This window comes from Desmodus rotundus, chromosome 3 (genome assembly GCF_022682495.2).
Source record: "Desmodus rotundus isolate HL8 chromosome 3, HLdesRot8A.1, whole genome shotgun sequence".
Taxonomy (NCBI): domain Eukaryota; kingdom Metazoa; phylum Chordata; class Mammalia; order Chiroptera; family Phyllostomidae; genus Desmodus; species Desmodus rotundus.
Window position 1 is genome coordinate 191417214 of NC_071389.1, and position 27987 is coordinate 191445200.

General features: G+C 51.6%; 1 protein-coding gene across 4 annotated transcripts in view; it reads right to left on the bottom strand.

Annotated features, from left to right (window-relative positions):
* Positions 1-27987, bottom strand: part of LARGE1 (LARGE xylosyl- and glucuronyltransferase 1) — a 453793-nt gene that overhangs the window by 6699 nt on the left and 419107 nt on the right. For all 4 annotated transcript variants that reach the window (XM_053919473.2, XM_053919472.2, XM_024579159.4 and 1 more), the window contains exons 11-13: positions 21449-21612; positions 15151-15429; positions 2148-2294 (exon numbers count right to left, since the gene is read on the bottom strand). In XM_053919473.2, coding sequence (XP_053775448.1) covers positions 2148-2294; positions 15151-15429; positions 21449-21612 — 590 coding nt within the window. The remainder of the gene's footprint in view (positions 1-2147; positions 2295-15150; positions 15430-21448; positions 21613-27987) is intronic.

Below are 27987 nucleotides of genomic sequence, written 5' to 3' on the forward strand. Positions count from 1 at the left end.
GCTGGTCATCACAGAACACCAGAAAATCAGTTAACTTGCCGTTAAAACAAGCCACAGCCTGGAAATGAAGCTAATTTCAGGCCAGCAGACACTGGACACCAGGGCTTGTTGTCTGAGACAGTCATCACCAGGTAGCCTCCAAAAACTGGCGATGAGAGAGGTTTCCTGGGTACACCTTATGGGATGCTACTTAGATTTGGGGGTATTCTGCTTTGAGCAGTGGTTCTCAAGCTTCCATGTGTATCAGAATTGCCTGGATGACTATTGTCTAACAGTCAGATTGCTGGGTCCCTCCAGCCAAGCTCCTGATCCAGTAGGTCTGGGGTAGGGTTTGAGACTCTGCATTTCTAACCGGTTCCCAGGATGCAGATGCCACTGGTCCAGGGACCACTCTGAGAACCTTGGCCCTAGGGGACGGGTAAGGATGTGGATGATTTCTCAATTGCAGGTGCTATGGGGAGTAGGCTTCAGCCGCTAGGAGGCTTAAGAGTTCATCATTTGGAGGGAAGGTGAGAAGCAATTTCTCGGAGGGAAGGTCTGTAATTTAGAACCTGGCATGGTGGCTTGCAAGCTGTTAGCCAGAGCAGCAATCATGGACACAGCAGGCCAAACCCAGCTGTCATAGCCATGGACTTGGCCTGGAAATGAGTTCTCAAATCACCTGAGGATGGAGATGGAAGGCAGGATATCTTGGAAATTCGCCAGGCGATGGCCATCTGTGGGAGAGACTTGGACTCAGGTTTGGTCTCAGAGTCTCAATTTTGCCTGCAACTTCAAATGACAACTGGTGAGAACATTCTAGACTTGACCAGCAGTCCGACAGTATTTTGGTTAAGAGCACAGGCTTTGCAGTTCCTCAGACCTGGGCTGATCCCAGGCTCTGCCATGCTTGGACTATGTGACTTTGGACAAATTGTTTAGCTTTTCAGGGCCTCGGTTTCTTTATTTGTAAAATGGGGATAACAGCATCTGCCTGGTAGGTTTGTTGTGAGGATTAAATGAGCTGACCACAGAGCATGGCAAGAGCTCAATAAATGGTAGTTGTTGTTATCTCTTTCTGAAAAGAATGAAGTTTGGTTTGTGGGGATGTTACTCTTTCAGGCCACTTTCCAGAATTCTGCGTAGAGGAAGGCTGGAGTTTGATCCCTGGCTCCACCAGGAATCCCTCCACGCCTCAGGGTAGTTGTTCGTATAAAAGGTGGAAAAGGGTCATCTCTGAATTGTGGAATGAATACCTGATCTCATAAAGCGATTTTCACAAAATAGAGTTTGTCTGAGAAAACCTTCTAGTAACTGAATAGTGGTATGAAAATCTAAGTTACTATTCCAATGTTTTCAATAAAATCCTATTTCCTAGAATTTTTTCTTAGCTTAAAGGAGGTGCTGGCCACTCTTACATTCTTCAAAACGGAGGGTTCTCTTTCCAACAGGAGCAGACAGAAGCGACGCTGTCTCTTCAGGCTGTGGGCAGAGAGGCGCAGCAGGACCCCTTTGTCCCAGGGTCGCCATACCCAACACTGTAGCCTGTCCCTGGGAGGTGGAACCCATCTGCACCTGGGCACTTTGCTCAGGTGGCAGGGAGCTCCCCTGCCACGTTCCTAAGACTTAGGAGCCTGGGCCATCGGGAAAGCTACGTGTCTGTTAGGAGCTGTCACTCGGACAACAGGGAAGTCTGCTGCTCCAATTGTGGAGTCACCTTGATGCCTTCAGTTGTTGAAGCTACTGCTGCCCATCCTGGACCCGAGGATCTTATAGAACAGACCACTCACAAAGAAAGAAAAAGGGGAGCAGCAACCACGGCGCTGATAGGATGAAACTCACTTACCAGGTGACTGGATGAACAAGCAAGCAGAAGAGTGAATTCAGAGCCAGGGAGCAGGAGCGTAAACTGGCCCCCAGTACAAACAGAACAAGCTACCCTTCTATCTGATCCACAACGCCCGTCACTCACATACAAAACAAAGTAAGCGGCACATGGGAAGAGGAAGAATATTCCAAGGACACAGTTTGGGGCCAGTGGTGCATTTTTTTGCCCTTAGAAGGGTCTAAGGCTAGCAACAAAATTCTGGGCCAACAGCTTTGGTGTCTGCGTTTCCTTGAAGTGAGGCCTTCGGGCACCTCCAGGGGACAGCGTGAGGGCTACTCACCTGAATGTGAAGAGAGTCCCCATGTCCAGCATTGACAGTAACTCTGCCTTGGACTTGGGGAAAGAGAGCCGGTAGCGCAGTGTCTCGAACGCAGGGACAATCATCGCTTTCTTGGTGTTGGCGAGGTCGAGCTGGATGACTGACTTCCTGGAAAGAGAAGGCAGGCAGACGTAGCGTCCCTGGGAAGCCAGGCACTGGCCTTCCCTGCGTGAGGACAGGGTGGGGGTGGGCTTGGGGAGGAGGAGGAGACAGAACCCAAGTCAGCCTCTCAGTTTAAAGATGGAGCAACTGAGGCCCAGGGAGGCTGAGCAGCTTGCCCAAACCACTCTGGAGTCCAGACCAGATGGCAGGGGCTGGGGACCCAGGCATGGTCCTGACAGAGCCAAGTGCAGCAGGCAGGTCTCCAAGGCTTCCCAGGGATGCAGCCCACTGGGCTGGCCACACAGGAGCAGCGGCACAGACAGTTGATCAGAGAATGATCAACCTGGGCACATTTGGGTACCATCTCTGTGAGTCCTCAACCTCTTGAATCCTCAAGACCCTGAGCCTTCAAACTAGCCAGATCCACCCTGTGCAGACAATCACCCAGGACTGCAGAGCACAGTGTCCCAGGTACTGCTGTAAAACTCTCCATCCTCTCATCCCTCTTATGTCTGGCCTGCTCTGCTCCTTTAAGACCCCTTCCCTTCCCTTCTGGATCTGTCCGCCAGTTCCCGCTCGGTGGCCATCACTTGGAAGGGGAGAAAGGTCTAGAGAGAGGGCCACAGAGCACGAGGTACACCCACAGACAGAATCTGAATCCTGGCTTTGTTGCTTTATGAGGCTTGCGATGCTGCGCAAGTCATTTAGCATCTCTCTACCTCAGGTCCCTTCTCCCTAAAAAGAGGCAGAGCTGTCTCCCTGCTGGAGCTGCCGTGGAGCCCGAGTGAGGTAATGCACAGGTTCTGCTCACCAGGCTCAGGAGAGACTTGTGGCCACTACGACCACAGTGCCATCGTCATTCCTTGGCTCGCTCTCTCTTGATCTCTTTCAGCCATGACCTTGGCACTTCTTTCTAACCTTGGTTCTCAAGGCCAGCACAGGTTGTCTGCCTGTAATCTCCGATACAGAGAAAGAGTCTCTCTTCAGGTAGTATGAGGCGGCACGGGAAGGCATTTTGCTAACTACTGGTAGCAGCAGCTCTCTGTAGCCATGACTGTCTTATTAAAGTCACCTGACTAAACAGAACTTCGGGCCTGTGCGTAAGCAGGGGCTAGGGCAGATCTGCAAAGACCAGTCACGCTATCAGGAAGTAACCGTGCTAGCCCGGGCCAGGGCAGGACAAGAACAGAGCAGCGGTCCACGGAGGGAATCTGGACCAGGTCAGACTAGACCAGGTCTCAGAAACCTCTGTTGGTTAAGGGGTCTCACCAGTTCCCAGTGGAGGGCGGGGGCGGATTGAGAGATGGGCTAGAAGTTGGTGTTGGAATTCTCTGAATATCATTTGTGGCTCACTCTGTATAATTTTGTTTAAACTAACTATATTCCAAATGATAGGTGGCGCTCATAGTCATTGTTTCAGGGAGAGTCAGGACAGGATGACAGCAAGACGGAATGTGGGTGAGCTACACTCAGCCGGGTGGGGGCCAGAGGTTGGAGTGAGCCTGTCCTGGCCAGCATTCCTCTCCCCTTTGTCTCTCGGAAAACTACTTCACCGTTTTCAAACACACAAGAGTTCCTCACCCAGGGCCAGGTGTTCTTTTTCACATTAATCTTTCATTCAACCTAGGCAGAGCAGAAGCCCCTCACTTTTCCTCCTGGAAAGGTAGGTACCTTACCTATTGATCCTGGGTGTTGGGGATGGGGCATGTGTCTAAAGAATATCCTTGGACCAAGATGGCAAAGCCCCTAGATGGGGGAGGGAAGGTGTCCTGGTACTGATGGGTGGTTCAGAGTCACTCATCACTCACTGAGCACCTACTATGCGCCAGGCACTGTACTAGGCGCTTGGAGACACAGAGTGAACAAAATAGCCAAGGTCTTTTCCCATCTGGTACTTTCCTGTCTCAGGATGCTAAAGCTCACGACTGCCTATGCAGCTAATCACTGACATGAATGCTCTAAAAACAGGGTGGGAGGCTAGGAGGGCTGAACTCGAAAGGGAACGGCCAAGTATACACACACACATACACAATAGACGTAGGGATCTTTAAGTGTGGATCTCTATCTACATAAGCCTCCAAGTGCTACTATACCCACGGTTCTCAGAGTGGCCACTTCTTGGAGTGCCTGCTTAGGGGTAACTCCCCCTCTGTGGCCCCTGTACACAGGGGCAGCTCCCACAGCCATGCGGCCCAACGTGACGCCCTGGCCAGTGCTGAGCGTTCGGGGGCAGACTGTTAGGTCGATGGGTTTCCTGGTGGTTAAAATTACCAAACCCTAGCACTGGTCCTGACAGATGGTCCTGTGTACACACACCTGCATATATACTTGCACACGTGTGCAATCACGCACACACATGTGAGCACAGCCACACATGCACACCTGCATCCCTCCCTCCATTTCTCTCTCAATCTCTTTTCAAACCCATCCTTTGCCCTTGAGGCAGGTCCCTGTCACCAGGGGAACGGTCGGATGCCTGGCATGAGGAGGTTATGGGAGGGTGTCTTAGAGAAGGAAGAAACAAGGCTACACCGCATGGCTGTCACGACTCCACCCCATCAGCGGTGAAGGCGACGGCTCTGGGGCTGGGCTGCCCAGGTTCGCACCCTGGCTAATTGTCAACCTCTTTGTTCTAGATTCTGGATCTGCAAAGATGGAGTGGTGATGGCAGCATTACTCTCAGAGGGAGTTTGTGAGGACCAGATGATGTAAAGAAAAATGAGAAAGCAGAGCTGAGCAGGGCCAGGCCAGTGATGGAAGGACTGGTGTGGGCTCTGGGGGACAGGGCAGGCAGCACAGTCAATGGCAGTGGCTGCCAGGCTTCAGTGTTGGGGAGACAAAAAGGAGTCGAGGGGCAGGGGAACAGGATAACCAGGGAGCCATACCCAGCACCTTTACGCATTTTGATGCCAGCTGTGCGGCTGCCACATGGGCTCATGGTATCAGGGTGGTCAGGTATTATGTTTCAAGAGGAACCAATTGAAATGATTTTCAACACGTTTGAGGGCTGGATGTCTCTCAGGGGATGTCAATTGGAAGGGAGGCTGAACGGTGAGAAAAAGAACACAACCTTTTAAATCAGATGATGTAGGTCCTAACTCTACCACTTCACTAAGTGTGTCATTATGCACAGTTCCCTGAACTCTCATTTGTTTCCTCATATTCACAGATTTGGTTACTAAGAGATCTAAGGTAGTATGTTCATTAATGAATGAACATGTATGATGCCAGACATAGATCTTGGGTACAGAGCTGAATGAAAGGATCTAACCTCTGTCTTTGCAGACCTCAAAGTGTCGGGAGCGAGAGGAGGGAGGAGGAGCAGGGAGGAAGGCAGAGCGCACGGCTCCCTGGTGAGTCATATAGAGAACTTCCCATCTCAGACCTGGGTTCTGACTAAGCAGGAGTTCAGGAGAGGGGGTTCTAGCTATTTGCAGACCTCTGGAAATAAGAAAGCATGCAGGGTTTGGGGGACTGAATTTCTTAGAGCATGCCCGCACATTGTAGGGGGTCAATAAACGGTAATAAAAGTGCTTACGGGTGTTCAGTATTCTCTGTGCTAAGCACTTTATACACGTTACTTCTTCCACCACTGCAACCTGCAGGACAGGTCCTACTATTCCCAGTTTACCGATGAAGACATTAAAACTCTGAGTAGGTAAGTCACTTGTCTTATAACACAGCTAGTTATTTATCATCATCACTGTCATCGTTGTATCATTAAAGCTGCACTGGCTTCTTGGAGTTCCCGGGTAAGGTAATGGGGGAGTGGTTAGGAATGGGCTGGAGAGAGACGGCGGGAGCCTGCAGCCTTCTTCGTGCTTCCACTCCTTAAATGGCGATCTCCTCTGTGTGGCAGATCTGACCTTGTAGTAGCTAAGTGGGGCAAAGGCCAGAACACAGGCAGTATTTTGGGAGATGGAGACAAGTGCACTGACCTTTGGGCTTACTGAGCCTCCTATACTAGTGACTTCCTTTCTGTAACACCCATGAGCCTCTCAGACCGCTAGTCTGCCATTGACTCCTTGGATCTGGCCAAGGTCAGCAACATCTCCCTTGCTGACAAATTAAACAGACTTCTCCATTCTCATCTTTCTGCACGGGATGCTAAAGACCACTTCCTCTGCCCTTAGCTTGAGAATACCACCCTAGGATTCTGGAGAGCATCCTCCCACCCTCTCTGGTTTTGATCAGGGTACCTGTTTTGTGCATCAGCCCTCTGGATGGATGCTGGCCACTGTTTGGGTACCTCTTGTTGCCTCCACTCCTTGGACAGCGGTGGGGTCCTTGAGCTCTGTCCACAAGAGCCTCCACCCCCCGGCCACAGAACTGGCTGAGCCTGTTTCTTTGTACGCTGCCATGAATGGCGAGGCTGATGCTGACAAATGACAAACTGCCGGGAACCACGGGCCGAAGGCATTGGGCTTCTCTCAGAATGCCAGCAGAGAATGAGGCTGCTTGCTTCTCAGAGCCCTGGATTGGCACGACCCAGGCCACAGCACCAAATGTTAGCGCCTGCTATCCAAACCTGAGTCGTGAGGAATCCAAGCTCTTCTCATATTGGCTCCCAGGGACTGACATGAAAGTTATATTACAAAGGGGTAGGATGATGGAAGGAGACTTGTGCCCGAGTGTCCATCTGTTTAAGACTCCAGAACAGCGTCACTTTCTCTCAAGGCTTCGTGTGCAGCCAGTAGGGGGCTTACCTCCCCGCACCTCCCTTGCCCCCCTCTGCTGGCCTGCATGTGTTCTCCTTGATGACGGGCCTGTATCTTCTTTGAAACTGGCTTGTCCTGAGCTATTTCTGGCACTGAGGATGGCAGGTGTTGGCAGTGGTGATGACACCCAGGTTGCCTGCTTAGGTACTCATCAGCTCCGCCAGGCTTGACGTCAGTCAGGGACGAACCTCGTCCATGGCTGTTTCTGACCCTGGCCCAGTGCCAGGCACACAGCAGGCACTCAGTAAATACACGGGGAACAAAGGGATCAATCTGCAGCTTTCATACGTGGGGACAGAGGATGGTAGGGGGAAGAGGGACCTTTGGCAACAGCAGAGCTGGGATGCAACTCCAGTTCTGCCACTTAAACACACAGGCCCTTTAGGCACATTTATCATCTGCAGCCTCACCTTCCCACTTGCATGCTGGGCATAAAAGCACTTACCGCTGACTAGGTGGTCATACCCCTTCAGTAAATGAGTGGATGAAAAGACTGTAGTACATTCACACAATGGAATATTATGCACCAGAAGGAAAGAAGGAGCTCCTACCCTGTGTGACAGCATGGATGGAACTGGAGAGCATTAGGCTAAGTGAAATAAGCCCAGGCAGTGAGAGACAAATACCATATGATCTCACCTATTAGTGGAACCTAATCAACAAAATAAACAAGCAAACAAAATATATCCAGAGACATTAAAATTAAGAACTGACAGTCACTGACAGAGAGGAGGTGGGAGGGGCTAATGGGGGGGGGAAGGGTTGTCAAGGAACATGTATAAAGGACACATGGACAGAGTCAAACAGGGGTGGGAGGGCATGGTGAGGGGAAATGGAGACAACTGTACTTGAACAACCATAAAAAAAGAGAAAAAAAAGAGATAACATCGGTCCGACACCTAGCACCATGCCTGGTATGTGGAAGGCACATGTGAGTGTGTGCCTCTTCCTCCCCAGGTCCTCCTCAGACTGCCTGTGCATTTGTATGCTGCAGTGAGGCTCACAAGGAGAGATGGGTGCAGCTGGGTGGTCCCCGTTTGAAGAGAAAGCTGAGGCATGGTGCTGAGCTTCACCTACACTTTCTTCAGATTTCAGTTTATTCCTGGAGCTAGTGTGTGGACATGGTGGGAACTGCACCAGTGACGGAGCTGACAGATGGGGAGTGGCAGTGGGGCTAATGGGGCCACAGCTATAATCAATCAGTGATATAATCAATCAAGGAAGGGTGTGCACGCATGTTATGTGTGGCGCATGCATGTGTGTGCAAGTGAGAGACTTAGGGAGGCTATGAGAAGCCCCTTTGTCTCCAGCTGTCCCCCACACCCCTTTAAACTGCCTAACTTCAGCAGGACTAGATGTAAGAAGGAGAAATCATCTGAGTAACTGCCTCTCAGGTCTCAGCCACCTACCTCAGGGCAGAGAGGAAGGAAGCAGCAGAGCGAAGCTGTGCTTGTTATCGGCTCTGGTTTTGTGGAGCCACAGCCCATTCGTCCTTTACTCACTCCCTGAACTGGAGGCCAGGTGATAGGGTGTGCTCAGATTCTATTACAGTTGCCAAGGAAATGAGCGGCAGGCAGACAGGCTTCCAGGAGGTGTGTGGGGACAATAGCCAGGATTTGCAAATGAGGGAGATAAGGCTGCCCACAGAGAGTGTAAACGGAAAATAGGAAAATACGCACACAATGGATGAGGTCAGAGCTGTGCAGAGTCATCTGGGGTGGTCAGAAAGATTCCCCTCTTAAACCTATGGCATTAACATATCCAAAGGGAGAGGCTGTCCATCAGGGAGGGGTAGGGAAGACAGAGAAGTTAACAATGAGCTTTAAGGGTAAATTAAAAGAAGGAAAATAAAAGAGCTATAGTCCACAGCTCCCAGCTCTGTGCTGGGGACTCTATATTCATTAGCTTAAGTCATTCTCAACAACACCCCTGTTTAATTACCCTGTTGCCCCGACGTTTACTGTTTAGCAGCAGAGGTGCTGGCACCGTGTTACCCACTGGCTGTGGGTCACTGGCAGCCACAGCTCCGGAGTTGGGAAGGCGGCTCTGGGCAGGCTGCCCAGACTCAGGTCCTACCTGGACACTCACCAGCTTGTACTCTTGAACAAGTGACATCTTTGCACCACAGTTCTCTTCTCTGTGAACTGGGGATAGTGTTTGTACCTGGACTGTGGGGTTTTGTGAGGATTAAACAGATTATCTTGTGGAGAGGTTAAGATAGTTCCCTAACGCACAGAATGAACTTGATAGGTACCATCTGTGATGATGATCATGGCCATGACGATGGTGATGGAGATGGGCCCATCAGGCATTTGGATCAGTAAGCGGGTTAAACGCCCAGATAAGCCCAGGATAAGCCGGTTGCCCACTCAGTAATGCTGTGCCTGTGGACATGTGACTCAAGTTAAACCTCCTCATCCGTACAATGAATTGTGAGGTTAAATGACCAAATACAGGCAAAAGTGCTTGTAACAATGCCTGGCACATAGTAAGTGCTCAATAAACATTAAATGTTACATATAGGTAGGATTAAATGGATGAATTAACCTAAGGCAGGCAGCCAGCTGGTCTTGCTTGATGCCACCTCTACCGGCCTGGTTCAAATTCCTATGCTCATTCAACAAGCATTTATAGAGCACCATTATAGCCATGGAAACGGGATGGAGGAGGGCAGTTAGACGTCATCCTGGAGAGAACACTGTAACACTGAAATCTGTCATCCTGCCCCATCCCCTAGATGATCAAGGCACCGTCTGCAAAGCAAAGCAAAGCGGAGACGTTTTAACCTTCAGGTGTTGAACAAAGATGAGGATTCCCCATCGCTGATGAAAGAGGTGAGAAACCTGCCTTGTCTGCCCCGCTCCGCCACTCCAGAACATTCCTCACACACATGATATTTCATGCCTTTGTACCTGTTAGTCCTCCAAACTGGAACTCAAAGTTAACGCCTCTCTTTGAGGCCTTCCCTGCCCACGACATTAGGTCACCTGCTTGTGGGTCTGAGCTCCTGGACCTTTCACCTCTGTGTCTGTACTGATGACAAGAACAGCAGCACCAGTGCCTCCAGCTGGAGCACCCCTGGAATGTAAACCCGAGAAGGCAGGAACCCCCAGAGCCTAGAACAGAGCCAGCCAGCCAGCCACGGTAGACGTGCGATGATTATTCCTGGAACAAAGGATGCCCCAGGTCTTGTGGTAGGTGCTTTCCAAATGCTGTCACGTTCCATCCTCCCGGGATCTTTAGAGGAAGAAAGAGCGTGATTGCCATTTCACAGATGAAGAACGCTAGAGAAGTTAAGTACCTTGGTTAAGGTCACGCCAGTGCTGGGTGAAGAGTACACAGCACTGAAGTGCAGGGCTCAGTGGCCCGGGGACCACCCTGTCACAATGCGGCACACCGCAGGTGCTCGCTAAGCATTTTCTTGAATGAACGAACAGGAGCATATAGTTTCTCATGTTATAAGAAAGAAAATGGAGAGGGTTTATATGAAGTGACCGGGCTGTACTCAAAATGGAGGCGTCTGCGATGGTACTGGTTGGCAGTGGGGGCCTGGCAAAGAAGTTCAACCCCGAGTGCTGTGAATAGGCCAAGGGGCCGAACATTCACTGCTGCTGAGCACCTGCGATGCCCCCGCAAGAGGCTATTATTCGCCCCTTTATGAGCCGAGTAAACAGACGGTGGGGAGACTAAGAAAGCTGCCTTGGGTCATATACTTGATAAGCGTGTCAGAACCTGAACTCAAAAGCAGGTCTACCAATGCCCCGCTGAATTTCACTCAACATTTCTGAAATCAACACTAAAAGCTCTATGTCTTTCTTTAGAAGAAAAGATGAAGGGTCAAGAGAGGGATTTTCGTGAAACTCTGTAGCTATGTCCAGACATATAAGTGACTTCTTTATTTTCCAATTGATGTTTGTTTTTGTTACAGTGTTAGCTGGTTGCTAAGCAACTGTTTAGGGAGCTGTGATGTTGAACTTTTTTTGGAACCCAAGTAGGCCCCCCCAAAAGGGTGGTAAGGTTTGGGGGTCCAATGAGAGTCAGCCTGCTCTAGTATTCTTGGGTTTCAGAGCACCCTGGCCCCTCCCATGAGGGAGCAGGCTGTCCTAGAGGGAAGGCCACCTTCCTCCTCTGACCCCTGTTTAACCTCTCTGGGGCACCGGCTGGGTCACCTGTAATCACACTGACCTCATAACGAGGTATAAAGAACAGAGGTAACAGACACAAAGCAGCTGGTAGAGTTGGTGGCACATGATAAGGGCTCAATAAAACGTAACTATCATCATTTTTAACATTAACATTCTAACAGTGTCTGGGCAGAGCATTTTGTCTGACATCTACGCTGGAGAAGTCAGTCCCCAGGGGAACACCTGGCCTTGCTGGGGTCCACGACCACCTCGGCAAACGGCACGCTTAACCTCACCCCGAACCAATGCCACAGTGCTGGTCACGAAGCATACCCACGTTTACTGTTTGACCAGAAACAAGTCCATCAGACTCAATGGAAAAAATGTTCCTCGAGCCAATGGCAAGTCAATATGTTTATCTTCACCTGAAAAGAACAGTGCGTGCTTATTTAGGGCTTCTGGTAGAATCATATTCCTTCCAATTCTCAAAATTCTGCTCCTAGGAATTACCTAGGTCAGAGGTCACACACCAGTAGTCTGGAGTGAGGGTGGGAAGTTCCATTCAGCCTGAGGACATGTTGGTCTGGCTCAACAATGTTTTAAGTTAGTTGTCAACATTAAAAATTAAAACACGAAAATCCAGATTTCTAGCTTCTCTAGAAAAATGTGAAAACCTTAGCTCTGCCCTCCTCTCCTGCTCCCCCTGGTCAAGAATTCTACAATTCAAGTGGAGAGACACCAGCTGCCTGAGGTTTGGGCTGCGGTTTTCCTAGCGGATGATACTCAGTATTCTTGGTTCCTGTAGGCCAAGATCCTGGCCCCCACGGGCACCTTGTGACTGCTGATATAAGTCCCTTTCTTCTTTTCACGATGAGGAAAGGGGCTGAAGAAGCAGAACTGCTGGAAGTCACACAGTTTGCCAAGGCAGAGTGTGAGCTGGAACAGGATTCCAGGATCCCAGTCAGTGCTCCGCCCACCACTACACTCAAAGTCAGTGCCTCAGCCTCAGAAAGGACGTGGGCACAGCAGACCGAGAGGGGCCGGCAGGAGAAACAGGCCGAAGCAGGCCGGGCTTCTGGGCAGTACAGGTGTCTCAAAGGAAGTCTCTGGAAGCCACATTTGAAAGAGCTTCCCTTTCAAAGTCCGGACACCTTTGCACCTTTACAATCACAGTTATTGCTTTCAACAGCAGAATATCTCTCCCTGGTCCATCTACCAGTGTCTGCTGCAACTTCCGACCCTTCCACCAGGTTTCCATCACCTCTCGTGTGGACTGATGCAAGAGCCCCCCAACTCACCTCCTCCCTCTGGTCCTGCTGACTGTGCTCCTTCCACAGTGCAACCGAATGCTGGTCCTTCCCCGCGCACCCCACTGTGCCATGCTCAATGATTCTCATAAAGTCCAGACTCCTTGGCAGTTTATGGTAATGCCTGCGGGACCACCCTGGCTTATCTCTCCGACTGTGTCATCAATGTGATGTCTTCCCCTGTCCCCGGAACCCTGCCTCCTCTACCGGCTTACTGCAGCGCAGCCTTCTAGCTTCCTCAGGACATCTCCGAAGCTCCTTTCAACCTCAGACTAGGTCCATGCCACCCGGACACCCCATCACAGGACCTGTGGCTTCCGCTTTCTGTAAGCCGGGTGATGCACAGTTCCAATCTGCATGATCCACAGACATGGGAGCACATAGTAGGTGTCTGATACATCTTTACCTACTAAATGAATGGAAAGATGGATGGATACAATGGATGGAGAAGGAAAATCAGGAAGGTGACACTATCTTTTCACTCTAGACAGGCAAGTCACTCCTTGTCTCTGGCCTCAGTTCCCACGTGCACACTGAACGAGGACGAGGTGAGACCATTTCTCTTCGGCTCAGGGTCCCTGGCCTTCTGTAGGGCCCGGGAAGAAAGGAGTGGAGGCTAAGGAGCAATGTGCAGTATTTCAGAGCCCTGGACCACACACGCTGTGAGAGGGTGGCCACGGCCGCTGAAACGTCAGGTGACTCGCATTAAGTGAAGATTAATTAGTGGGCAGACTGGGTACCTCACGTTGGGGAAGGTCTTGGTGAGCATCTTTGATCAATACCTCGCAGGAAGACAACATAAAAACAGTGCACTCATGTGTAACGCTTTGCAAACATGATGCCCCGAGGTAAAGTAATAAGGTAGGGAGAGCAGAGAGCACAGACTATTAAGATGGGGCCAGCCTTCCTGTGGAAGAGGCCCAGAAGGGTGGAGGATGGGCCGGGGTCATGAAGCCTCCTTCTTCTTGGTCAAGGCGGCCCTCGTCCCCACCACCTGTTCCTTTGGGAGCCCTGCCTGACACCCAGCACAGGTCATCCTGTGAACTGCCAGACTTCAGAATCCACAGGAATCAGCAGCTGAAAGCCCTGTCTGGCCACATGGGGGCGCCCTCACCCCACACACTGGGGTTCTGGGCTCGCTGGAGCAGGACAGCTCTGCTGTCACTGCCCTGCCTGCCTGGAGTTGGGGTTCACAGGACTCTGTACCACTGCAGAGGCTCTTTGGGAAGATGCCTCCCATTCTCCCCGAAGGAGGGCTGTGCTGCCCTGAGGTCGCTCACGCTGCTGTTCTTAACAGAGAGGCTGGAAGGGGCTCCTCCTGCTTACAGGGGAGGGGTTGATGCCCTGAACACCCAACACAACCCTGGAAGCAAATCCTCGGAAGTGGACGGACAGCACGGCTGGCTTCCCTAGAGAGAGCAGGGCAGGAGGGCACCCCCATCACACCCACACGCCAGCTTCAGGACAAAAGTGTCCACACTTTGGAAGCTCTTTTAAGAGTGACAGAGACAATGAGACAGAAAGACAGACAGAGAGACAGACAGACACTCACATACAAACACACACACACTCACATACAAACACACACACACTCACATACAGACACTGAGGAAGGGAGGGTAAAGAGAAAGGTTGGATCCTGCTCCGGTTGGGACCGCCAGAGAGCCCAGAGCAGCCAGACAAGTATCGACACAGGGCAGTCTGAGGACTTCGAGTCCGACAGATGCTGGTTCAAATCCCAGAGCCAGCTGTGTGTTCCTGGGTGGATTACCATACTATTCCGAGCCTCACTGCTCCAGAGGTAAAGGCGGGGATGGGGGGTCGCCATGCCTGCCTTTTGGGCTTGATGTGCGGATCCAGTGGGGTAATTAATACGTGCAAACCACCGCTCACAGGGATGCAGGCAAGCACTCTCTGGGTCAGAGGTCATTCACGCTGACAAATGACAGTAATGAAGGACTTAAACTGTTTGAGCACTTACACCTTGTGACTTCAGCTGTCTCACACGGAGAACTTCAGGGCTGTATGAATGCTACAGTCCTGTTCAGTGCAGACTGTTCTTCCTTGATAAATGGCATTCCCCACACGGCCATCTGAGGCTGTCATGGGCTGAGAGCTTCCCGCACCCCTGGGTGCCTGGCCCTCTATTGGGGGAGAGCTGGGAGGGGTCACTGAAGAGTTAGAGAGACGGCCATGATGGTGAGTGAGCCCAGGGGCTGGAGTCAGCCTGGCCACGCTGGGCCCGGCCCCCGCATGATGACCTGGCGTGTAACCCTGGGCTAACAAACAGCTCAGGCTCACTCCCGCAGTCTCCCACTGGGCAAGTGAAGATGATAATAGTACCCAAGCAGGCACCGCAGGGCGAGGGGACGGAATCCTACTTGTCTGGCACTCAGAACAGTGCCTGGCACTCAGCAAGGACTTCGGTAAGTGTTAGCCACCCCCATCACTTTGATTTGTCTCATGGCATAGGCAGTGATCTTTCTAGAAGGGTTAGATGAGGCTGTTTGACCCAAACCTAGATGAGGAATGACGATTTCACAGAAGCTACAGAGAGAACGTGAGCCTGGGAGACAAAAGAGATGCTTCCTAGACCACGCTCCACCATGAACGTCTCATGGGGCGATCTGTGCATGGGGAAGAGGAAGACTTGGGGATGCCCCTGGGGCAGTCCAGCCCTGGCAGACGTGGCCTGCGGCCCGCGGGCCCTCACCTGAGGTACTCATAGAGCCCGTACATGGGCAGGAAGTCAATGTCGGACAGGAACATGTAGGGCGTGCCCACGTGCTTCATGGCCACGTTGCGCAGCAGGTTCACGGGGTAGAACTGGCCCTCCTTATACACGATGTGGTAGGCCACGTTGCGGCGGCCCATGAGCACCTCGGAGCCCTGTGCGTAGCGGAGGAACTGCTGTGCCTCGGCGTCGGACAGGTAGAGGGCCAGGCTGATGGGCCCCTCCCAGTGCTTGCAGATGGCCTCGAGCATCTGGAGCCTGCGAGAGACAGGGCAGGTGAGCAACAGCTGGTCCCATCTTCGCACCCGCCCTGGCCGCCTGGGGGGAGCCCCACCTCTACAGACATTTGGTCAACCAGCCTGAGTCCAAATCACTGTGTGATGGGGGGCAAATCACCAAACCTCAGCTCCTTCATTGGCCAAATGGCCATAATCTTTGTCTGCTTCTGATTGAATGAGTGACATGGGGAGAGAGTCGCATCCCAGTATAGTCCTTTCTTTTCAAAGGGGTCGGGAAGGTTGTATTGAATGATTTAAAGATCCCCTTCCAGCTTAAAACTCCTCTCCCTTGGAAAAGATTAATATCGCTCTACTGAGCTCCCGAAGCAGTGACCAGCCACAGGAGACTGAGCTGAACCGAGGTCATGAGTTACAAGGAGCGTTATAACAAGCAGTAAACACAAGAGTGAGAATAACCACACTTGACTCATTACTATGCACCAGACACCGTCCAGAACTCTGCCCACAACGCCGTGCACCTCCTCCTCATTCTCCTGATGAAAGAATCAAGACTCCAGAGGTCTAGTCAGCACAGATTCTTGGGCTGGGACCAGACTTATAGGCAGGTACCTGGACAGAGCCTTGGGGGGACAGTGAGAAGGGAACGATACTGGGCATTTGGTAAAGGAAATGGAAAAACACATGTATGTTGGGGACAAAAGTGTGGCTGGGATGACGCCATCCGTCTTCATTCTTCAGAGCCCTACTGTCCCAGGGCCACAGCCATTGTGCCAGGCCATCTGAGAGGCAATGGCCAAAGAGAGCTGGGGAATAACGGGGCCCACAGAAAAAACGAAAGGCACTTCCGACAAGGAGTGGGCTCTGTGAAAACCAAGAGAAATCCATAAAGATAGTTCTTTCCCCAAAGGCATTAGAAGCGCCTGCTCCACCAAACCTATGGTTAAGAAAAAGCAGAAGCCTATTTCAATTTTTTTTTTCCTACCCAGCAAGAGGGAGACAACCAGCAGTCTCCCCAGTCAGAATGCCCACGTTAGCTGGACAATTACCAGGAAAGAGATTCCTCGCATTTCTGTGCTTCTGAACAAAAGGAACGGGGCACAGCTATCCTGCTTCAGTGGCTTTCTGGATGGGCTTTCAGGGTTTCCTCTCAGTAATTCTGCTGGATTTGCTTCCTCCTCCTCTTTGAAAGATTAAGATATTCATGGGATAAAATGACCTCCATTTCTCATACTTTATGACGCTTGCTAATCAAATTGACCAGAGCCAGCTATTTAGGGGCATTACATTCTCCACAAAGCCTAATGTCTGAAATTTGCATCCGGCCTCTGCCGCAGGCCCTGGGCCGTGCTGGGCTCTGCACATCTGGGGTTTTGAGTGATTCCACCTGCTCCTCAGGCTCATCTTCTGTAAAAGGAGCAGGGAGCTCTGCACTGGGAAGGGTGCTCGTACAAATCCTTTGAAATTTGGGGAGTCAAAGGCAAGGACCATTTCTAGTATGTGGATGTAAGAGCTACTAGAGGGAGCGGGATGTGGGGGCCACGTGCGGGTGTGAAGAGAGGCCACGTTCTGCTGTGGATTCTCCCACTGGCTTGGGTTTTGACTGTGTGTCTGAGTTTTGTAAGCGAGGAACAAGCTCCACCCAGGAGCAGCCCTTCTTCTGAGCTCTGCGAAGGGTTTGGAGTCATAACAGAGACTGGAAATACTTCAGGGTCTCAGGAGAAAGGTGCTGCTGGTGTGACAAGTGTCACAGCCATACGGCTTTACAGGGCATGGTGCCAGATGCTCTGTGGAACTCAGCGAGCCACAGGCAATGATGACGGAGCCCACTTCTCCTTCTCTGCCACCAGCCCTGGCCTCTCCAACCTTTCCTCCCTCACAGCCAAGCTTTCTGCCAGGACCTTTTGAACAGTGCCCAATGGAGGTTATCACAGTGATGATGAGGAATAATACGTGAGGCCAATACAATCAATCCCTGTCATTCATCTGTTGTGTACAGTGGGCCGGCCACGTGGGGGCTGTACCACGTGTAACATTCACAGCTACTGTGAAGGTGAGATTTTCAGCACTGTTTTACAGCATCCTTGGGGAGCTCAAAGAGGTGACCTGACTTGCTTCGAGTCACATAGCTACAGAGCAGAAAAGCCACATTCGCACCCGGGTTCGTCTGACACCAATGCCCGGGATCCAGGTCATTATTCAATACAGACTGTGTCGGGCTGGGAAAAATGCCCTCAAATACCTTCTCCTCATTGCCTGTTTCATCAAATAAGAATGTGGTCTTGCTTTGGTGTGAATGTGTCCCTATTCCTTCCTTCTGCTCAGTCATTCTTGGGGCCTGCCTCTTCCCACACCTGTTCCCAAGGTGTGGGAACAGATTCATCCCCACGTGGCTCTTGTCGATGCAAAGTTCTGTGCTGAGTCTTTCTTTATCCCTTACAGGGAGACCAAGTGCTTTTGGCACAGTCAGGATCTGGGCCAATGGAGAACATTTCCAGAGACAAAGAGTAATTCCCGAACTACAGAACTGTCGGCCTGGAAGGACTCCTAGAGATTTTTTAGTCTGATGATACCATTTTCATGATGAAAGAGCTCAGCCTCAGAGAGGAGGGTGGCTCGCTGACGAACAGAAGGAATGAGGGAGAGGTTACACCAGGATCCACCGTCCTGACTCTGTCCCTTGAGTTTCACCATTCCCCACAGACCCCATCACCATCTCGTGCTGGGATATGGAGGACAAGGGCTCCAGACTGGCCAGAGCGAAGTCTGGCAGATCTAGAGATAGGCAGGGGCTACCCCAGGGAGCCCTCAGGAGGTAGGAAGCCTCACGCAGTCTGCGCAGCGACCAGGTGGTGGGGGGGACGGCTGAGTATCAGAAACCTCCGAGACCAGGGGTGGAAGGAATTCCTGAATGACAGCCGGCTGAAGCAGTCCAGGCAGGTGGCTCAGCCTCTGCTGGATAGGGGGACCCCCTCCCCACAAGGTGGCAGATTCCATTTGGTCCACTGGAGCCCAGCGGGCGGCCCGGGGCAGAGGTGTATCTGTGGCTTCTGGGGTCCGACACACCTGGGTTTGACCCCTAAGCTGTGTCAGTGTCCCTGAGCAAGGGATGATGGTCCTTCGAGCTTTCATGCCCACGGTTGCACGTGGGGGATAATGATTCCTTTGTAGGTTACACAATGATTACAGGTCATTCCCCTCCTGCTACCCACACCCTTGGGTAACATCCTCCCGCCCTGATTCTGGGCTGGCTCTGTTACTTGCTTTGGCCCACGTAGCACACAGGACACAGGCCAGGGAGTTAAACAGCACTTGTTTGGTGTGTGGGGCTTGCTCCTAGCTGCCCTTGGAGCCTCGTGGCTGCCTCCACGTGAACAGGCCTACCTGCTCTTCCACGATAGCGTTCGACATGATGCGAGACAGGCATCAGGAGCTCAGTCTACGGCAGCGGTAGTTTCCTCCTTCGGCTCTATTTCTGGCTTTCAAACATGCATTTACCCTGCAAATCTGTACTGAATATCTACAATGGGCAGGTATTGTGCTGGATCCCAGAATGAGCAAGAAAGACAAGGTTCCTGTACTTCAGGAGTGCCTTTCTAGTGTGTGGGGGGGGCGGGGGGAGAAAAAAATTATCCAAGATAAATTTAGAGCAAATTAAGGGCCAGAGAGGCCACAGGAAACAGGATAAAGAGTAGCCCTGAGGGCTTTTCCGCTGTGGGTGAAATCTGAGACCTTGGCAAGACCTTGAGAAGGATCCAGCCTCCAGAGAGTCTGGGTGAAAAGTTTTCCAAGAAGAAGAAACAGCCCTTGGAATAAAACCGAGTTTAGCATGTTCAAGCAAGAAGACAAGGGACCAGTGGGAATGCAACAGGGGCGAGTGAGGGGCAGAGGGAGGGGAGATGTTGGGAGTGGGCAGGTGTCAGGTCGCCTGAGGGCTGCCAGGGTGGGAGGGAAGTCCCAGCAGAGTTCACTGGCTCTGATTGGAATGCTACACCGCCTCCCCCAATTCGCTGCTATGACATTCACAGGGGACCTACTTCTCCCTCAAAGGTTTACAAACACACCCGGAATGTTTCTTAAATTAAAAATCAATCCAACAGGTACCAATCAGTCTGCTGCATCATAATTGGATGTGCAGGGTGGCGGGGAAGGAGGAATTTCTACCGTTTTCATCAACTTCTGGGATCACTTTATTCTTTTGGATTACACCCCGCTAAGTGTCTCTCGTTAGGGTGTGGAATTCCTGGGGTTCCCTGAGGTGCTGCCAGGATGGCAGTACTTGCCACAATGCATTAGGGGGCTCCTGGGTTTGTCAATGCACTGCTTGGTGGGAGAGTGTGGGCGCACACACCAAAAACTAGGCGAGAAGCCAAGGGGACACGGAAGTTTAGGGGTGACTCTGGGATGCTGGCTTAGGTCAGTCCCTTGTGGAGCATCTCTGGGAGCCTGATAGGTCTGAGCCAGTAGGAATCAGAAGGCAAGGAATTGGCTTCCTCCTGGATCAGTCAGCTGCACTCAGCTCGAATCATTCCCAGATACCACCAGGTGCAAGGTCTGCCCACTCCCCAGAAACCCCTGATGACTTTCTGTAAATCTTTCATGTCCAAGTTCTTGTTCTTTCATTGTTTGCGCATTCTTCAGTCATTTGTGACTAATAACAACTGACATTTATCAGACAGTTAAGGGTGCCAGGTACTGTTCTCAGTACTGTCCAGGCATTAACTCATTTACTCCTGAGAAGGACCCCATGGAATAACAGCCCCAGGCTGGACAGGCATCTCCGAGGTAGCTCAGAGAAACAATGAGCCAAACTCCTTTCCTAACTGTGGGAGGTGAGGAGGGATGACATGTAGGAAGCTGGGGCAAGGGCAGCCACTATGGGCCATGTGCAAATCAAAGCAGCAGCTGGTGAGCAGAGATGGGAGGGGGCACACAGGACAGTCATGTACAGAAAAGTGCGGCTTTGAGTGAGTGACCTCAGGGCTTTGAATCCACCCACTGCCTGGCAGCCAGAAAGATGTTTTCAAAAAACATAAGTTAGATCAAATAACTGTATAAATTTCTTCTATAACATCTTGACACACTTAGAATAAAGTCCTAGTTATGTATGAGTTTGTATCGTCTACCACCTTCATCTCGGGCACTTAGCTCTCAGTGTCCCCCTACGCTGCAGCCGCACTGGTCTTCTATTAGGTTTTCAATGTGAAAGGCCCTCCCCACCCCAGGGCTTGTGCACCTGCTATTTCATCCCCTGGAAAACCCTTTCTCAGCCACTCGTATGCCCGACTCCTTTTCTCATCCTCCAGGTCTCTTGCAGAAATGTCCTCCCTTTACAAAGACTCTCCCGACCATATCACCTAAAGGAGGTCCCTCACTTGACATTGTTATTATCTATCCCGGTTCCTTTAAAGCACTTACCACAGTTGTAATCACTTAACTGTTTATGGTTGTTTATACACTAGCCCCCTGTTCTCAACCCCGGCTGCACACTGCAAACTGAGAACAACGTAACGTCTCCACCCCACAGAGGTTCCTATGTAACTGGCCTGCAGTGGAGCCTGGGCATAAATTTGTTTTAAGAGCTCCCCAGGTGATTCAGCCTGTCCCCAGCCAGGGCTGAGAGCCAGGGCACCAGACTGCAAGCCATGTGAGAGGGGGAGTCACGTCAGCACTGCCTGATAAAGGCTCGATCCATCTTTGCTGCATCGATACACATAGAAGGAGACAGAATGGCAATCACTTTCCAGCAGCGACCGTGGTTCCAGTTTGCGTGTTTCCCTACAGTGCACCCCCTTTCCCTTGAAGTAACTTAAGTAGAGTTCCATTTCTTAGAATCAATCCTTCTCTCCATCTTCAAAACTATGACCATCACCAAAAAACAAGAGCCCTGGGTTTTCAATGCTGGGGAGGGGGCTGTGGGGGGTAGACACAAGCCCCACCCTATCAGGCTCCGAGAGTCTCAGCTGCCTCTGTCCTTTCTCCATTTGACCAGGGGACGGATGGCAGTGAGGGGTCTGTGTGGAGGGGGCCGTGAGCCCTACCTGTCCATGGAGAGCTGGGCGACCAGGGTGACATCCGTGTTGTCCACAGCGGGCTCGTACTCATAGTGCAGGAAGTACAGGTGGGTCCGGTGGACGGTGAAACGCTCTCGCCGGAACTCATAACACAGGTCGTCCTCATCCAGCTCGGACAGCTGCTTCTGCAGCTGAAAGGTAGGAGAGTGGGCTCGCAAACAAGGAAGAAAGCCCGAGGGGGGCCCAGAAGCTGTCCCTCATGCCCCGCCCTCCCTGACTATGTCTCCACTGGACACTGCTGATGGCCAAACACAGAGGGACAAGATTGCCGTTTTCATTTCCTCTGCAGTTTACTCCAACTTCAAAAAGGTGACGGTGAAGGGCAGCTCAGCCTCCGAGAAATGAGACCCCTCTGAGCTCAGAACGATGGTAGCAACCAGGGACAAATGGATGACCAACCGCAAATGCCCTATAAACAATCTTTTCCTAGATGACCTGGCACAACATTTTCAAATAATAGCAGGAAAATGGTCACAGGAAAGAGTAACGAGCCCAAACGGAGTGGCACCTCTGTGCGAGGGGATGCCTCTCCCTGCCTGGAGCTACAGATTTCAGTCTCTGCAGCAGGGAAGCCAAACAAAATAAAAACTCTTTCCCTTTACATTCACCCACATGTAATCAGAGTCTCAGAGCCCAGTCTTTCTCCTCTTCTCCTTTCTAACTCTCTGAAAGTCTTAGTTCACGAAGCTGCGTGCAGTTCTTTGTTTAGCTCCACTCTGTTCCTTCCCGTCCAGCTAGTGAAAGAGCGAGCCAACCCACTCACAGGGGCTAAGACTCAGTCTCAGACAGAGGCAGATGCAGGTACTCGGGTACCCAGATACCCAGGTCTGTGGGCCCAGATGCCCGATGTGCACCCGTCTCAGGTGAACCCCACAGCGACCGTGCCAGGCAGGTTTCACTCGGCCTGTCTGGTACACAGAGAATCACTTTGAGAGTGACAGAAATTAGATCAGTGGACGTGTGGTAGCAGAGCAAACAGACTGGGAAGAGGCAGGAAAGAAGCTTACGGGGGGTGGGAACGTTCTAGATCATGATTACATGGGTTTGTGAGGATACAATGCACGGTGCACTGAGAATGGACAGATGTATCACATGCAAATTGTGTGGCAAAAGTCAATTAAAAAAAACAATTTTGCCGAAAGTCCCACAGCTGGTTTCAATAACAGTATTTTTTCTGTTGCATCAGCCTTATCCATCACACAAGGACACAGAGTTGACTATAGATTAAAATTCACAGGGATGGAGTTACCAACCTGGCTGAAAGTAATAGAGCACTTTTTCAAGAAGATGTGTGTGTGTGTGTATGTGTGTATGTGTATGTATTATTTATATAATACATATATACAATATATATAAAATACATACACATATATATATTTTAAATCTCCAAACCAATAGTGTAGTAACCAACAAGAAAATACATTAACTCACTTTTGTAAAACCCTGTGTCACTGGAGACCATTGCCTTGATAGATTAAGCTCGGACGTTATGCAGACGACCCCATTCACTGCTCCAAGTCTCCCCCCTCCCCACACCCCCACCTGTTGTCACGTGACTTCCAGTATCCCTTACTTCAGAGGCAGAGCCTATTTCCGGAACATGTGAATCTGGTCTGGGCTTGAGACTTGGCTTTGGCCGATCTAATGGATGGAGTGAATGGTGGGGAAGCAATGTTGCCCAGGTCCTGGGGGCCTCACAGGGGAGTGCCTGGTCATGCTCCCCGCCCCCCACTGCCATGAGGAGATGCCAGCTTGAGCCAGCCACGTGGTGAGACACATGGGGCAGAGCACGGTCTCCCTGCTGCCCCGGACAGGGGAGCGAGCCCTGCCAGGGTCAGAGGAGCGGCCTCCATAAAGGCTCCGCACGCACCGCCAAGGTTCGGTGGGTTTGGAGCAATTCATCGCTGACAGGGTGTCATTGGCATTTTGTGTGAGGTGATTTCATCAGGGAAGCCTCCCCGACGTCAGAGGATGGGTAGCCCCTTGAGCCTCAGCCCACTGAATGCTCGCTGCCGACGGCCATGTCCAGCTCCAAAGGCCCCCAGGACTCTCGGTTGACGCTCGGGAATCACTGTGACCCTGTGAGCCAGCAGACATTCTGAGCTAACACTTCAACTGTTGAAAAGGATGTAACCAGGGATACTCTTTAGCTTTTCAGGTTCGATTCTATGTCCTTGCCTATTAGAAGGTTGTCACTCTCTACCAATGGTGTAAGACCTGGAAACTGGAATTCTCATTCCATATAAGCTTCTACGAGCCAAGTGAGGCCCATCCTGACCTGCAGGATCGAACCTAGGTCCCCGCTGACAAACATACCCTCTGACCCACCACTCCTACATATGCTGTACTTGCTCCAGGCATCTCCTCTCTGCTCCCCAAATCAGCCCTTCCCTCTGCACCTCCATGACATTGCACGTGTCCTGCCCTCTGCCACGCCTTCCCTCCCCTCTCCCACTCTGATCTGCCTGGTAGAGCCGGCCCACTTCTCTCTGTGCTCTAAGAGCACTCCACTCCACTAAAGCACTTGTCAGCCTGAACGGAGATGATTTCAGGGCTACTTCCCTGGCCAGGCTGTGACACTGTCCCACGGCCCCTGGCACTGTGCCAAGCGCACGACAGGTGCTCAATATTCCTGTGTTGCTTGTGTGAGAAATATTTGCCGCACACAGGAGACTGTCATCACTGTGAAGTTAAGGCCTGGCCTTCTACTTTTCTTCCTGTGTCCTTAATGTCACTCATCGAAGGTGATCATTCTTGAGCCATTCTTTGCTCCAGCATTGGCTGCTCCGGGCCTGTGATGGCCGAACAGCTTCTGGACCGCAAACAAGCACGCGCCGGACTACGCACAGTGGTCAGTGCGCAAGAGTCCCTGTCCTTCAAGTGTGGCGTGAGCTTTATGTAGTGGTTGCACCTGCGCTTAGCTAATAGGGACGAAGAGCCTACTATGCACCAGGTGCAGTGCCAAACGTTTTCGGGTGCACTGCTTTGTTAATTCAACCCTTCAGCACACACCTCTGTTTTACCGGGGAGGAAACTGAGGCTCCGGAGGTTTCAGCAGTCTGTCTGTTACACTGCTGGAGAGCAGCAGCCTGGTTTGAGAACCCAGTCTCCCCAAACCACAGGCCTTTTCACAACACGAGGGGTTCTCTCTGGGGGATGCATGTGGGGACCAGATGAGCTGGTGGAAGATACAAAGCTCGGGGGACAAAGCAGGTCATAAACATATAAATATGCATGTGCAGAATCTTCCCAATACAGCAAAAAGACAACACCACCACCAACGAAAAGCCCCACAGAAAGCAGACGAAGGGAATGCATTACAGTGTTAACAAAGCTCTCCTGAGCAGTGGATTCGCGGATGAATTTTATTGGCGTCTTTCTACTTTTCTGCAATTTTCTCAAATGAACAAATGCATGTAAAAGTGCTTTGCAAACTGTAGAGTGCTACGCACACCTAAGCAATGTAATTACAACTACATTATGGACCTTCCCAAATTGTAAGCTAGGGCTGCTGACTGCTGACCACTCCGTGGCTGACGTTATCACAAGGGGAAGACTGAGCAGCTCAAAACCGCCTCCTTTCCCCCCAGGGTCCTAGTGATTTCTCCGGGTAGATGCTGAGCTGGAGTGGGGGCTTTCATTAACAGACCCTACTGGTCCAGCACTCCATACTCGGGCCACGGGGGAGGCAGGAGACTCCTGACAAGCAAGTCACAGAAACAAAAGGCAGATGAAAAGCTCCTGAGATAAAATGCATTTGCTAAATTGCTTCTTTGGGCAGCCAGCTGAGGCAAAGGGAGATTTGGGCTCCAAGGAGAATGGCCCTTTAAGCAGTTTGCATTTATTTCTTCCCATCCTTAAGGACAGTGGCCTGGATTGACTTTTGAGCTGCCAGAGCTCAGGGCTGAGGATTCAGAGGGGGTTGGAAGCATGTCCCTGGGCTCTGGCTGAACAGACTTCTGTTCAGTCAGGAGAATCTGCAGAGAGAGATTATGGGGATAACTGGACACTGAAACTGATCTGACACTCATCTGCTGGGTGACCTTGAGCAAGTCATTTTTGCTACTCCACAACAAGACGAGGGGCTTGGGCTTCACAAAATAACTCTCAAGGACCATGAGCTCCCTAGGTCAGGTAATGTGCTGGCAACTTCACAGGCATGTTCTCATTTAATAGTCACACCGACTCTAGGGGTTGGGGACCCCTGTCAGCCCTGTCTTCTCCATGAAGACGTTAGCTACTGGTGCAAGGTCACAGGATAAGCGAACCGAGCAGCTGAGGTATTTGCTCCAGGTGTATGTGCCCTGAGTTTTTGTAGGTAATCAAGTTACCAGTGCCTCGTTGACCTCTGAGGCTTTCCAAGTTCTAACGCTAGATGGTTCTGTGACTGTGGCGGACTGACTGCGTGTAGTGCCTGGGGAGGCAGAGACCTACTGCGCTCACCAATATTCACGTTCTCCTCTCTTCCCAGGGACAGCCCGGCTGAGTTTCTGGGGAACTGTGTGGCCAAACCCTGGCTGGTAGGATGTGGGCAGATTCTGGCTGCTCTAGGCACCACACTCAAGGCTGTCTCATGCACAGTCCTCACTGTCAGCAGGAGTCCAAGGCTCCCTTGAAGGTGGAGCTGTAAGATGGACAGAGCCTGGGATGCTGGAGAAAAGCCACCTGCCAATCAGGAACACCCCTGTGGATTTTATGTGAGTCACAGACTCCTAGCACGCTGAGCCCATTTCATAATTGCTCCTGTTACCTTAACTCACACACCCACGTGAACTCTTCTAGACAGTAAGGGGTGGAAGCCAGGTACAATGGACCAAGTAAGGAGTCCTTCTGAAGCCACCGTTTCTTCCCGGGACACCACTCCTTCTCATGTCTCTGACTGGTGGATGGAAATATCTGGTGGGTACAACAACCCTCAGTGACGTTGCTTTCTACGTTCAACGGACACGCACTTCTCAGTGGCCTCGACATGGTTGCTTCGTTGGCTCTTCCCTGTGTCTGTGCGAGACGAGGGCGGCCTCGTCGCCCTCGGCTGATGGACAAGGAGGCAGCGGCACCAGGGATTTGCTCAGAGAGACGGGGGTCCAACTCACGTCGCCTCAAACCTAGTTCGGGGCTCTCTCCTGTGGTTTCCACAATGCTGTTAAGTTTTATTAAGCCACACAGGTAGAGAATGATTACCACCTCGCTGGCTGCCTGCTGTGTGTATTAATCAACCAAGTTCCAGGAGCTGTAAACGTTTTTTACCAGGGGCCACGTTCAGGCCTGAGAAGAGGTTTAGGTCTGTTCGGCAAAGAGTCAGAGACATTCTGCCTGGCTTTGAGGGAATAAAGGAGAAAAAGCCCTGGTCTCCATCCCGGAGATCAGTATTAACTTGTACCTCACACACAATTCTTAGGCCCCCATTTTATCCCAAGCCTCGTGCTAAGGAACCCCAGTTTCCGTACTTAAATTGTTCACCTAGCCTGGGTGGGGGAACAGAGAAGCCTATTAGCGATTATAATAGAGGACCAACCAGACTTAATCTGGGGGACATGGGCTATGTGCCACACTGCTCCAGGCTCCGCCCTGTCACACCTCACTGGGCCCTCATTAAGCCTATTGGGCAGGCTAATTATGATTCCCACTTTGCAGGTGGGAAAACTGAGCCTTACAGAGTAAATGGCCTGAAATTTTAGAGTTACTGTTCCTAAGATTTTACACCAGGCACTCTTGTTCCAGAGATGCCCCCTGCCTTCTGCACAAGGAATCAGTCAGTGGAGGAGGACTCAGCCGAAAGGAGAGGGCAGGCTGCTGCTCTAAAGGCCCAGGAGGGAGTGCCTGGCACGTTCGGAGATTACAGCAGAGCCTAGGGGCCGGAAAAAGGGGGAGCTGGGCAAGCTGGAGCTGGACAGGAACACAGCAGACAGGCCAACGGTGTGCCTGGGGTGCAGACATATCCACCGAGGGTCTTGATCCCCTGGCTCCTCCCCCGGCCTCCCAGGCAGACGCTGGGATCCCTCAGGCTCTGGAATTAAGTGTGCCTGGGGAAGGTCACTGGAGGCCAGCCTTGGGCAGCAGCCAGCCGTCTTAGGGCTCTGGGCACTGTCCGCCAGAGGACTGACGCCCACGGTGTGATGAAAGAGCTGGTGACATGTGGCTCGCACGTGAGAGCAATAATACATTCTGGTTTTTCTCTGGGGCTTCTCTGGGATACAGCTGTTTCCACAGAGCCATCTGCTTCCTGGCACTGCCGCGCACAGTAGTGCTGGAGTGTTTATGGAATCTGTTTATACGTGTCTTATTTTTAACTTCTAATTGAGCCATGGTGATGCTGTTGTCTTTTCTTCTTGGTGGGCTTCGTGTCAGGGAACGGGGTCCTGCAGGTAGCCCGCCACCCTTGTCGCTGAGGGAGTTGTGCTCAGAAGCCCCCTTCTCAGAGGTGACATGGGGATCTCAGAGCCCCTGGGAGGGAGGGGTCCAGGATAAGCTTGGGGCCAACGTACTGCCTACAGCCTGGGCTTATT